Genomic DNA, 14132 nt, shown 5'->3' on the forward strand with positions numbered 1-14132 from the left:
GATTTTGCTGCAAGGATCGGGCCATGTTCCATTTACTTGGGACACCATGCACAATGCAGTCTAGCATAGGCTTTCCATACATGTCTTCTGCACTGATAACAGATCTCTCTTGGAAAGACCTTACCCCATTTGGCAGTGACTTTAATGGACAGGCAATATACGACCTTGCTGAATGGCTCTGAGCAATCATTTAATTTTATAGGATGGCTATTAGTTTCCAAGTCAGTACCTAACTCAAAGTGGTTATGAAGACAAAATGAGTTAATAAATGGGATGTGTTTAGGACAGGGAATGGCACACGGTGATCATTCCAGTTTTAGCAATGACGACGGTTATGGCCACTACTACTATATGCCGTGCTCCGGGCTGGAATAAAAAAATAAAGCAGTCATCCTATCCACCCCTATAGAACTTAGACTCTTGAAGGGTATGGGTTGCAAACTGCAGTGCCAACACATAAATGCAAGAAATGGGACTGTGGTACCTACAGACCACACACCAGGCTGGAGCGGGCAGAGACAACTGCCCCCAGTGGGATGTGGGCTTTGGGGCAGGAAGCCCGCAGTTGCCAAAACTTGATTTGAAGGTGAAGTTAGGAACTCGAGTTACCATATGCCATCTCCCGTGTCGTAAAGAGTGCAAATGAATGTCAACCGAAAGACAGGCTTTATGGAATAAAAGCAAGTGCTGGTCAGATGGAGCTCAGAGGTGCCCGTGGACAATGTCTTGATGAGTCAGCTCCTCTGGCCCCACTTCCCCTTCTTTTTGGAAGCAGCCCGAGCAGGTGTGGGCAGAGATAGTCACTTAATCGTTCATTCCTGGTGCCTCCACGAGATGCACAGTACTTTCTAAGCTGGAAATGTGAAGGCAGTACTGAATACTAGGGACTGGCTCTTGGGGGACCACAGGGGCACAGACAGGACTGGTGGGTAGATTAGTGCCAGTAGGATTCACAGCACAAGGGGTCAGAACAACGCCTTCTGCCAGACAACACAAGGACACTGGAGGGCGCAGGTAGATGAAGAGTTTAACACAATTTATTTTATGCTTAAATAATCGACTAGGTCATCCAGTGTATGGGTTTTCATACATATGTCATTAGAGCTAGGTGTCCATGAATGCTGATTTTATGTGATTATAATCAACAAAGTAAAGAATTTCACCAAAACCCAAATAAAAATGCCCTTGAAAACACAGCAGCCTTAGAAACCTAATATGACACTGCTAGAATGGTTACAAATGATTGGCTTACGGAAAGGTGTCTACATCTTTTAGCCAGTACACGATACAGGAATAATTTGACAGCGTGCTGCCCCTCTACTAGCTAAGGGTTTCAGTTCAGTCCATTTTAATTACCCCCCACTGGGGCCTCTTCTGAGCACATCCACCCCTACAGCGGCAAGCATTACCCCCTTGTAAGCACTAACAGTTAGCATCCCCCCACCCCCTAAAGCAACTACCATATAGGTTAATTTTTTTTTTGTTGTAGTTTTTAGGTCATTTCATTGAAAAATTGGCAATAGCAACAAATATTAGATGAAGGGCTTTGTGTTTCCAGATAAAATCTTCTGTGTTGCAGTATACTGTAGTGTTTGCAAAATTGGAAAAGGTTTAATCAAAATAAGGTGATACACATGCATCAAAATATTAGTATTCTGAAGAAAAAATTTTTTCACAGAACTACAGAATTCCTCATTTTGGGAATTATTTAAATTTGCAGCAGATTTTAAAGTTTGTTTTTTTTTTTAAAATCAAGCTAGCAGTTTTGCATATACAAACATTATAATTGCTAATATACAAGAATCAGTGAAGAGCCCCCCCACCCAGATCCCCTCCCTCCTCTTCTAGGGTGAAGTCTCTTGAGACCCCTGTTAGGTTAAATGCATTTGCGATATTCTGGTTTGTGTTCTAAGAGGCAGTGCCTTATCAGCATTTATTCTATTCTTCTGTTAGGATTTATACAGTGTTAGTATTTACAGCAAAATGATCCATGTTTTAAAAAAGAAATAGTGTTTATACCCTGACAGTTTGGGTCCAAGAAAAATAAGGCGAGCTGTTGTGGATTTAGTAATTTTAGTGTTTCTCTGTCACTTGATCATTCCGTCTCCTTCTGTCCCTTCTGGAGGCAGGAGTTTCTTCCTCTTGTAAATGACACCAAATGACTCGAGATAAACTGTTAACAGCATGGCTTCTTGTATATACAACTGCATTGCTAATTGCACACGTGCCAATCCTGGAAATGAAAGTGAGTTTCCATGCTCTGTAAATTGGCTCATGCTAAATTAAAACGTGAGTGGTTTTCTTTTTCTTTTTTTTTCTTTTTGCGTAAAAAAAAATCATGCCATTTTAATGGTGGAAGCAGCAAACACATGTAGTCTTCTCCGGATTTTCCTTTCCTGCTGATATTTCTTCCACAAATTTCTCAATACTGGCAGTAAAACACATGATTCTGCAAAAAGACAAAAGGCAGTGAGTTTAGTTTTTTTTTTTTTTTTTTTTTTTTTTTTTTTTTTTTTTGGTAAATGCTGCTTTATTTTCATCTACTTGAAAGGCAGAGAGAAATCATCCATTTGCTAGTTTACTCCACAAATGCCTGCAATAGCCAGGGCTGGACCAGTCCAAAATCAGGAGCCCAAGTCTCCCACAGACATGGCAGGGGCACAAGCACTGGAGTTATCACCTGCTGCCCCCCTGGGCGCATTAGCAGGAAGCTGGATTGGAAGCTGAGGAGCCTCGACTCAGGCCGGCCTAATCATATGAGATATGGGTGTCCGGACCTGCAGCTTAACTTGAGGTACTGTAACACCCATTTTTTTTTTTTTTAAGATTTATTTATTTTATTTGAAAGGCAGAGTTGCAGAGAGAGGTCTTCCACCTGCTGGTTCACTCCCCAGATGGCTGCAACAGCTGGAGCTGTGTCAATCCAAAGCCAGGAACCAGAAGCTTCCTCCAGGTCTCCCATGTGGGTGCAGGGGCCCAAGGTCTTGGGCCATCTTCCACTGCTTTCCCAGACCAAGGTAGAGAGCTGGATTGGAAGTGGAGCAGCCAGATCTTGAACCGGCGCCCATAAGGGATGCCGGCGCTTCAGGCCAAGGCTTTAACCCGCTGCGCCACAGCGCCGGCCCCACCCACCCGTTTTTGTTTTAGAAAGAACTTGGCTAAGAGTTCCTTGACAGCAGAAAAGTCCAAGGGAATGGGGGCCTACCACTTTGGAGTGGGGTAGTTTAACACGATGCTTTTACAGAAGCTACTAGTTAGATGCCTCAGAAGACAAGGCCCTACAACGTACCAGAAATCAATTAGAAGACCTTACGGGGCTGGTGCTGTGGCGTAGTGGGTAAAGCCACTGCCTGGGGTGCCAGCATCCCATATGGGCACCAGTTCGAGATTCAGCTGCTCTACTTCCAATCCAGCTCTCTGCTGTGGCCTGGGAAAGCAGTAGAAGATGGCCCAAGTGCTTGGGCCCCTGCAACCACGTGGGAGACCTGGAAGTAGCTCCTGGCTCCTGATCGGCGCAGCTCTGGCTGTTATGGCCAAGTGGGGAGTGAACCAGTGGATGGAAGACCTCTCTCCCTCTCTCTCTCTCTCTGTGTAACTCTGACTTGAATAACTAAATCTTTAAAACAAACAAACAAAAGACCGTATCTGGGTGACCCTGTGACTCAAACAGAGCCTTGCTTACTATATTTGTGGTTTTGGAGATGGAGTCAGAGGGACCTTTTGGTTGTGTCTGAAGCTAGGATCACTCAGCTCTTCAGAGAGCCAACTACAGCTGCTTGGGCTTCAATCGTAGCATTTATAAGTGAGGTGGCTGGTACAGGTGATCTGAGGCGGCCCAGATGCCCTGCATTTTGATATTGATGACCAACATGGGCCCAAAAGGCCAGGGATACGGAGTCAGCGCAGGGCTGAGGAAGGACCATCTGCATATTTATAGCAACAATTGCAGGCCATGCAAATTTACCAACTTCAAAATTAGCCTGCTATAGATGCACTGGACTTTGAGTCCTGCCTGCAGTTGCCTTGGCAGGGCCAGATCAGATGCTTTCCTGGGCCTTATCCGGTGGACCAGAGGTCCCCTCCCCAACCTCGTAGGGCATCTCAGTTGTTTCTGAACGTTTTATGTAAGTCCCTGACCCCACCCCATGCAACTGCAAAAATCCAGCTAATCGCTGCAAAAGGGAGAACAGCGCCATTACTTAATTTCTGTGACACGGCTTCTCAATATGTAATTTAAAATCAATGACTAGCTTGTGGGGCCATCGTTCCGCATAGCAGATGAGATGCCTGCATCCCTTCTCAGAGCGCCTGGGTTTCATCTCTGGCTCTGGTTCCTCACTCCAGCTTCCTGTCACTGTGCACCTTGGGAGGTGATGGTGATAGGAGTTGGGTTCCTGACAGCCACGTGGGAGACCTGGATTGTGGTAAGCAATTCCTGGCCTCGGCCTGGCCCAGCTGAGCCCCAGCAGTTGCAGACATCTGGGGAGTGCACCAGTGAATGGGAGCTCTCTCTGGTCTGTGTTTCCTCCATCATCAATAAAATAATTTAAAAGTGTTTTTATTAAAAACTTTTAGCACTGCAAAGAACAGCTTTCTTCTCCTGTCCACGTCAGTCATGATGGGATAATTTAGCTTTTTTTTTTTTTTTAATGGAGGTTTTACTGAGAATGTCTTATCTTACTGGATAGTTCCTATATAAAGCATCAGTGTCTGATGGCCAGGCTGAATATGTCAAAATAAATCAACATTCTTTAGCAAAGGTTTTCAAACTTTTGTTCAGTATTGTTCTTGTGTGAATTCCTTCTCCACGGAACATAGTTTCTCTTATGTGGAGTCCTGCTTTCCCAGTCACCGTGAAGAGCTGATGGAACTGAATGCCTGTCTGAGAATAAGACACAGCCGCTCTAGAAATCCTGAGGCATGCTGTCCTTTAGGAATAATTTTGTCCACTCATGACAAGCAACAACGCATTTCTGCAAACCTAGAAGAACCTGAGAATTAAGCTTCACTTGGGGACCTAGAGTGTTCCCGGTCACCTGCGGTTGTTGGGGTTATCCTGGACACATTTCTCTGTCTGCGTAAGGATCCCCCGAGACACTCTGGCCTGTGCAACATGTCAGTGCCGCATTTCCTGTCTGCCTTATAGAGTCCGAGACTTGCTTTTTTTTAATTTAAAAGTGCTATTGACCTTCAGATCCCAGATCACTAACGCTTGGAGCCAAGAAAATCAAAGTATCAATTCCCTCTGGGTGGTTTCAGCACCTCCCTCCCCCATGGCTCCCATCGGTCCCAGGAAGGAAAGTGACTCATTTGGGCAGATCATGTCCAGAGGACAGGCAAAGCAGAGTAAGATCAGGATTCTCACGCCTCTGTTTTTACCCCTTCATCCTAACCTCGTAGGCACCAGGCTTCTCCGATGTTCCCATGATAATGTTACCACAGTACACACCCCCTTGTTTATTAGGGGGCTCCTCAGAAGTTTCTCTAAACTTTTCCCCCTACTGTTTTACTGTGTGACATATAATTTATTCCATTTATTAGAAACAGAGTTTGATCATGTTTAGTAAATTTACAGATGGGGAATTCACAACCTAGTTTAATTTTTTTTGTTCTTCTCTACTAAAGACCAATCCAACTTCCTAGGTGAATTTTGTAACAGCATAAGCAAACATTATCTAGAAATAGTAGATACATTTCTGTAACTTAAAAAAAAATGCTATGAATTATGTCCCTGTGTTTTTGAGTGAGTGTGTTTGAAAAGTGGGAGTTAGTTCCCCTTATAAAACTTGGTAGTGCAGTGTTGATCTCAGCCTTACGGGGTGCAGGGAGGTCCTACACCGAACCAGACTTTGTATTAAATACTGCACTTTTTTTGTGCCCTGCATAAAAGAGCTGCACTGTGTATAAACCGTGATGAGGGCGCCCTCTAATGGGCAGGTATGAGGGCAGGAACATTTCAGAAAGAGAATTTTGAATCTAAACTCTTCCAGGGCTTAGATAATGAATCTGAGATGGACAGATTTGCATTTCGGAATTCTTGGGTTTTGTATGCCTTCCAAAGCCAAGGTAGGAGAAACTAGCTTAGAAGACAATCATTGCTTTCTGCCATTTTCCTGTTAATTTTTTAACTATTAAGAAAATTATTAAAGAAATTTTAAAATAGAGGAAAAGACCACTTCAATGGGTTTTCATGGTGGTAATTTTGCAGATTAATATTGTACTTGTTGTATCATGTCTTCCAATCAGGAGTACACTTAGCTACACAATTGACCTGTCCCTTCCAAGCCCTTGGACATACCTGTGGTTTTTTAGCTCTTAATGTGTAGGTTAAGAAACATCTCCCATTTTTAGCTTGGCATCTGAAGCTCTGTGTGGTCTAGCGTGGAGAACATTTTCTTTTTTAATTTATTTTTTTTTATTTTTGACAGGCAGAGTGGACAGTGAGAGAGAGACAGAGAGAAAGGTCTTCCTTTTCCGTTGGTTCACCCTCCAATGGCCGCCGCGGTAGGCGCGCTGCGGCCGGCACACCGTGCTGATCCGATGGCAGGAGCCAGGTGCTTCTCCTGGTCTCCCATGGGGTGCAGGGCCCAAGGACTTGGGCCATCCTCCACTGCCTTCCCTGGCCACAGCAGAGAGCTGGCCTGGAAGAGGGGCAACCGGGACAGGATCGGTGCCCCGACCGGGACTAGAACCCGGTGTGCCAGCGCCGCAAGGCGGAGGATTAGCCTAGTGAGCCACAGCGCCGGCCTGGAGAACATTTTTACACTTCACTCCCACTACTCTTCACCGAAAAGCTGTTTTGCGCTCTGGTGGGTCTTAAACTTAGCTGCACATTAGGATGATCTGGGAAGACTTAAAATGACCCAGGAGTCCAGGACACATCCATAGGGGTTTATGCAGATTTCTTGGAATGGGACCCAGGGTAAAAATTTTTAAAAATTCTATATTGTAGTGTCCGACCAAGGTTGAGAGCCAGGGGCATCTGCTGGTGCACTGTGAAGTTTAATGTGCTTATGTATCACCTGGGATTCTGATCCAGCAGATGAGGGCTCAGTCCTCACGCCCCGTATTTCTCTCAGCCTCTCAGGGATGTCACTTCTGTGGGTCCACAGCCCTCACTCTGAGGATCTGGACAGCTGTTGGCTGCACTGCTTCCCATTATTTTTCTTTGCTCACGAATCTGTATCCACCTGCTAATTCCCTTCCTTAGTCACCCGTATCTAACTCCACTCTTCACTTGAAGTTTGTTTCAAATGCCATCTCCTTGGGTGGGCATTTAGCTTAATGAGTAAGATGCCAACTCAGATGCCTCTGCCCTATATTGGAATACCTGGGTGCCGTGCCCAGCCTGGCTCCCGATTCAGCTTCCTGCTAATGCAGATGCTGACAGGCAGCAGTGATGGCTCAAGTGATGGAGTCCCTGTCTCCAGTATAAAGGCCCAGCCCCCATCTTCTACACTGCCCTGTTTCAATACAGCTCCTTAAGAGCCAGTTGGGGCTGGCGCCATGCTCACTAGGCTAATCCTCCGCCTGCGGCGCCAGCACCCCAGGTACTAGTCACAGCTGGGGCACCGGATTGTGTCCCGGTTGCTCCTCTTCCAGTCCAGCTCTCTGCTGTGGCCAGGGAGTGCAGTGGAGGATGGCCCAAGTGCTTGGGCCCTGAACCCGAGACCAGGAGAAGCTCCTGGCTCCTGGCTTAGGATCAGCGCAGCGTGCCGGCTGCAACGCACCGGCCATAGCAGCCACTTGAGGGTGAAGCAATGGAAAAAGGAAAACCTTTCTCTCTGTCTCCCTCTCTCACTGTTTAACTCTGCCTGTCAAAAATAAATAAATAAATAAATAGCGAGCCAGTTGGAATATTCACTCCCAAGAAGTTTCTCAAGTTTTCTCTGTTGGAATTAATTATATGTTCCAGTGGATCACTCTAGCATTTTGTTTATATCTTTAAAGACAGTTAAATATTTTGATTTGTTATTTATGTTGGCCTCTTAGATGAGATTATAAAGTTAGACAAGAGTTCCCTCGAATGACAGAACGATGTCTTACACATTATATTCCTTCCTCCATGTGTCTTGTCATTAATTTTTACATGCAGTAATAAACAGAAGGGTTCTATATGTACATGTGCACCCAGTCACAAAAGCTAGCTAATTTATGTGCATTCTATTATTGAAACGTTTCTTTTATCCACTACTAAATGGCATTGATAAACATATTTTGAAATAAAACTAAATAACTATGCTATATGACCTAGAATGAATAGCTAGGCAATTTTAGACTGGGCCAGGGGAATGTAACATGGCTTAGAGTTTACACTAAGAAACAAAGGAGGGGTATGGCGGGAGCTCTCGAGGAAGGAGGCGACCTTGTGACCACTGCTCTTTGCTGTTACCCTCAAGCTCCTGTTCTGCTCGCTTGAGCTTTCCCCCTGGGCAATCTCATCTACTCTGCAGTATTTTGGACCCAACTCTAAGTGCTGACTCCCAGTTTTTCTGTGTTTAGCTCCAGCCTTTCCTCAGAGGTGCAGGACTTGTTTATCTAACAAATCCTTGGCTATCTCATAAACACTTCAAGCTCAAGTCCAAGCCTAAGGCCTGAAACTCTCCTTAAAACCCATTCCTCATACACTTCTGCTCCTTTTCCTACCACCTAGTTGCTTTCATCAGAGGCCTGGGCATCATTCTTGACTGAACCTTTCTTCTCTACCCTTCCCCAAACTAATCTATCACATGCTGTCCATCTTCCTGGAACGATGGTCCAGACTTGAGCCCAGACCATCATTATGGCTTGGTTGGACTACAGCATAACGTCCTAACTGGTCACCTTCATTTTATTCTTGTCTCTCTATTCATTTTCTACCTAAGTACTCTTAAAAAAAGGAAAAAGCTGCATGGATCAGGGTAGACCCTTGTTTAAAATCCTTCCAAGTCTTCCGATTCCTCTTAGGGCCCCAGGTCCAGTGGAAGGATCTACATTTCAGCCTAAGTAAAGGTGCATTTCTCACTCCAAATTGGGTCTGCCTCCCCCACCATGAACTGCCTAGGCTCTGGTGCACACATCGTATATTTCCTCCAATATGGAAGGCCTCTCCCTGTTTCCAGGGCCGCCTTTGCGCCATGCTCTTTGTGGGGGGGAGGGGGTCCTCTGCTCCATTCTTTTCCTGGTTGGTGCCACCTATGAGGTCCTCAGTGTCATGACTTCACACTTTCCCTAGCCCTGTGTCTCAAATTAGAAGCTGGATTTTTAGTGCTTAAACAATAGGAGGGGCTTCAAAATGACCATGGAAAATGGAATTAAAAGATAATGCAAAATCTCCATGTACTTTCTGTGGAAGCTCCTCCTGTTTGTCCCATCTCTTTCCCCTGTTGAACTGGGGCATCCAGAAAGGCTGGGGCCACAGATTGAAGTGATCTTCGCCATTCTGTCTATCTAGTTCCTCCACTGCAAGCTAGGCAGGTGGTTGGATGTCTTTTGAAGGAATGAATGAAATGTGCCAATTTTTCAGCCTGGGATAAAATTCTGCCCTGGCAGGCACTCTGGTCACCCTTGGCTTCCATTTGGCTGTGAGAGCCAGAGCATTTTCCCAAAGGTGGTTTGCAATACAGCTAGTTGTAAATAGAAGTCTTTGTAATAGCCTTTGTGTGGGGATCTTCTCTTGCCATGACCTCTCTAATCAGCCCTCCAGAGGTATTTCAAATAAAAATCCCGAGATTATTGATAGCCTAAATACGAAGTAAAAAAAGGGACATGTGCCTGTCCTACCAATTAAGACACTGGTTAGAATGTCCAGAGCCCACATCTGAGGGCCTGGGTACATCTCCTCTGGCTCCAGCTTCTTGCTGACCCCAGGAGGCAGCCATGAAGGCTCAAGAAACTGAGTCCCTGCCATGTCTATGGCAGACCTGGAATGAGCTCCCGGCTCCTGGCTTCAGCTCACCCTAGCTCCAGCCATTTGAGAGATGGATCAGTGCATGGAAGATAGTGCAAGCTCTCTCTCTCTTTTAAAAACAAACTTTTAAAATTAAGTTTAAAAAAATGAAAAAAAAAAAACTTCGTGTTTCACTGTGTAAAATATGAAGAAATTTATATAGGTTGCAGTTGTCCATTTATTTGACTAAAAATTTGCTTTTGGGTCTCTAATACTTGTCAAATGGTGTTAATATGAATAAATTAAGAGCTTAGGTTCTATAAGAGTTTAAATTTCATTCTTTTGTCCCCTAGCTATAGGACTTTGTAAACCTCAGTTTTCTAAAAAAGGTATAGTAATATTTATAATATTGTATCTTTTGGGGGATTATATGAGGTAATATATGTAGTGATTTTACCTAGTGCCTAGCATACAGAAATCATTTGATTGAAAAATGACTTGTTCATTAATAATTCTCGAGAGATGGTTTGGTGTATTAGAAAGCACTAGGCTGAGTAGCAGTAATCTTGAGTTCCAGTTCTAGCTCTAGCAATCATGAACCATGTAGCAGCAGACACATCTCTGGCCCCCGTGAGCCTGAGTATCCCATCTGTAGAAGGTTGCATGCAAAACTGGCCTAACCTATCTAACATTTGCTTGAAAGAGGAAATAAGACAAAAATGTAAAAATACTTTTCAAACTGTAAATTCCTGCATACTGTGCACAAATCTGTAAAGTCCTTAGCTTTCCCCTTAAAATCAGTATGGCTGTGAGTCAAAGAAAAGCAGGTGCAGGGTTCACATAGCTCAAAATTGAACTGGTCTTACAATGGGTAGTAAACATCCTGATGGAACCATCTGAGACTGTGAAATCTGGCAGCATTTCACTTGCGTAGTTGTTTTGTAATATTAAAAAAAAAAAAAAGAGGCAGCCATCAAGATCATAAAAACTCTCAGTATATTTGCAAATTGTTTTTTCCAAAGCACACATTCAATGTCCTGGCACTCCAGGCAGTATTCTGGGACCAATTTCCTAAGTTCACTTATGGGAGGCAAATACTACCTTGGGAAATAAAATCAGGCTTGCTGTCAAATCACTGTGTTTTCCTTCTGAAACATTAAGTTTGCTTTATGTTGAAATGACTTTCACATGCATAGGAATTAAATTACCTGAATTTCTGTCCCTTCAGAGTGGCAGAGCACATGAGCCAGACAGTTTCTTTATTGGATATCATTTTAAAGCCTCTGGTAGAGTTAGAGTTAGTGACCAAGTCATGTCTACATTAGCACATTCTAGAGGGCCCTGCAAGTGGAACACTGTCATGTAGCTTTTGGTGTCATTTATTCAAGATATATGTGACTGCAGAAAAATGGCTCAGCAGGTACGGGTGACTTTTCTGGTTCTCTCCGCTTGAAGTCAGAGTGTATGATTGAATAAATCGCTAGACATTTCAGGGCATACTGAAGCTCAGTTCTTTGACTTACAGTTCATGTATCATTTAGAGTCCCTTAAATAGATGCATTCAAGACCGTCAACTCATGCTTAGTATTTGATGAATCTGCTGTGTGTATGTCTTTCACCAAGCTCAGTAGGACATGCATCATGGGTGGGTTCTTTCTAGATAATGCTATACTGATGTCATCATGAATTTTCTCATCATTCACTCTTTTGATCCAATAAAAAGCCAGTTGTGTCAGTATCTCCTGATTCAGCTATCCTCACTGCCAAAGCTCACAAGAGTCTTCTAGCAGGTTTTCTGCTCATCCATCCAATCACTCTCTACCGTGAGCTGGAGAGAGTGGTGCAGGGCACGAGTTAGATCCTACCGCACCCTTGTCTAGAAAGCGTCAGTCACTTCCCAGTGGTGTCACGGTGAAGACCAGAATCCTTACAGAAATGGCTGGCTCCTCTTCATTCTGTAAGACTCGGCTCAGACACCACCTTCTCAAGGAAGCCTTCACTGCATCCAGTACACAAGGCAGAAAATGTGGCCTCTGGGGCAGCTTGCCTGTGCCTGCCACTTTCACACTTGTGTCTCAAGCCATTTCCTTAACCACTTTGGGCCTGCTCCTTATCTGTTAAGTGGGGACAGCAGGGGGAACCACTCCAAGAGGGACGGACTGAGAGTTAAATGAAACACATACATAAAACAATTGTTGGAGTATGTACAGCAACTATTTTTTTTTTTCTCAGTGCCATTAAATATTGCTGTGATTGGCTAGTTAGGCTTGGCTAGTGTTAAATCTCTCAAATTATTATCTTTTTATTTTTAAATTATTATATTATTTGACAGGCAGAGTTATAGACAGTGAGAGAGAGAGAGAGAGAAAGGTCTTCCTTCCATTGGTTCACTCCCCAAATGGCCGCTAAAGCCAGTGCACTGCACCGATCCGAAGCCAGGAGCCAGATGCTTCCTCCCGGTCTCTCATGCGGGTGCAGGGACCCAAGCACTCAGGCCTTCTTCCACTGCCTTCCCAGGCCACAGCAGAGAGTAGGACTGGAAGAGGAGCAACCAGGACTAGAACCTGGGGTGCTGGTGCCACAGGCGGAGGATTAGCCAAGTGAGCCGTGGCACCGGCCAAATCTCTCAAACTTAATTTCTTTGAGGGGCAGGGTCATGTGAGTGCTGACCAGTGACTGCTCAGTGCCTAAGAGAAAGCCTCATGGAGAGGAAGTGAGGTAAATCTGCGAGGGAAGAAGCAAATGATGGGGTTAGGGAGGGGAATTAAGAACTCACCTGGACTAAGTGACCTGACATACAAAATCAGGGGCAACAGCACTAGATAATCTCTGGGTCCTAACCTTAGCACTCCACCCACCAGGATTTTGATAAGCAGGGAGCAACAGATGTGTACAAGTGAAAACTAGAACCCATTTGCACTTGAGTTTGAGCAGTGGAGCTACAGGGACCATACGTGAAAAGCACCAGAGAAATGATTTTGGTTGAACTGGCAGACCGATGAAGGACTTTGCAAAAATCGGGGTTTTCACCCTAACTGACCTTTCTAGCTGTAGTTACACAGAAATCAGTGTTCAAAGGAGAAGTGCGACTTACAAAGAAAAGTCCATACAAGTTTAAATAAAGCTCACTTGCCAGATGTTAATTTTTGAAACACATAGTGCTTATTTTGTGCTTTGGTTTATATAAAATATCCAAAGTAGTAAATGGGGGTTTCAATCATTTCACTTAGACTTTGCAGCCACTAAATTTCAACCAAAATTATACTCACAGGTGCTCGTGGCTAAAAATGGCAAAAGGTTGGATTAATACAGCTCAGTAGATTTGTAAGAATCCTTTATTGCCAAATAGTCTTCCCAAGGGATTGTATAAGGCTACTGCATTTCAGAGTGAGCCTTCATTCATGGGGAAGAGGAGATTGAAAAAAAAAATTCCTATTTACATTTGCTTCTGCAAACATCATTTACATTTAAATTCCTGCCTAATCTGTGAGGAGCAAGTTTATGGACTGTGAACTAGCGGCAAGATTTAGCACTTGCATATATAAATATATATATGCATACATAAACATAAAAAGCTTGAAGGACTGCATGCTGTATTTTCAAAAGAGTCACTGAGTGAAAAAGAGGAAGGGAAGACCTGAATCACTTAAGCAGTGAAATGTAGACGTTTCCCAGGAATCCAACGCCCACTGCTGTTGGTACGCGCACTTACCGCCCTTGACCAACCGCTCACTCTTACGAGTAGCTCTTCTTTTCCACGGGTCGGACTTCTTTCTTTGCCTTCACTTTATAAGCTTCTCCCTGCTTCAAAAGGAAGCAGACACACATTAAGATTTCATGGCAAAAAACATGTAGTTAGAAAGTCGCGCCCACTCTCTGGTCCCTGGAGGCTGGATTAGGGATAAGCGAAACAGTTTACAGCACTTGGTCACTTCACGTCCAAAGATAGATCCACTCTTTGGTTTAACCACACAGCGTAGCATTATGAAGGCAAGCTCAAGAGCACTGTCAAAATGAATTCAACATAATTGCTTCACAGTAACTCAGCCGGTTAGTCATTTTTTTAAAGAAATTGAGCAGCCTGTCCATTTGCTAGAGCAAGCTGGAAGAAATCATCACTCAAGCTCAAGACCCCCTAACCCCAGTGAAGTCAATTTTATGCCTGTTTAAACCAGCAAATATTTAATCTGCTGTCATGAGACTGAAATTTCGCAGTCAAGTATGAATCAAGAACGAGACACCATAGAAATGATGTTGATCAGAG

At 44.1% G+C, this 14132-nt stretch overlaps 1 protein-coding gene across 4 annotated transcripts in view; it reads right to left on the reverse strand.

Annotated features, from left to right (window-relative positions):
- Positions 1 to 1835: 1835 nt before the first annotated feature.
- Positions 1836 to 14132, reverse strand: part of ANK3 (ankyrin 3) — a 348893-nt gene continuing 336596 nt past the window's right edge. For all 4 annotated transcript variants that reach the window (XM_062214422.1, XM_062214423.1, XM_062214424.1 and 1 more), the window contains 2 exons: positions 13581 to 13672; positions 1836 to 2449 (listed from right to left, as the gene is read on the reverse strand). In XM_062214422.1, coding sequence (XP_062070406.1) covers positions 13604 to 13672 — 69 coding nt within the window. In that variant the 3' untranslated portion in view covers positions 1836 to 2449; positions 13581 to 13603. The remainder of the gene's footprint in view (positions 2450 to 13580; positions 13673 to 14132) is intronic.

Source organism: Lepus europaeus, chromosome 17, assembly GCF_033115175.1.
Source record: "Lepus europaeus isolate LE1 chromosome 17, mLepTim1.pri, whole genome shotgun sequence".
NCBI lineage: Eukaryota > Metazoa > Chordata > Mammalia > Lagomorpha > Leporidae > Lepus > Lepus europaeus.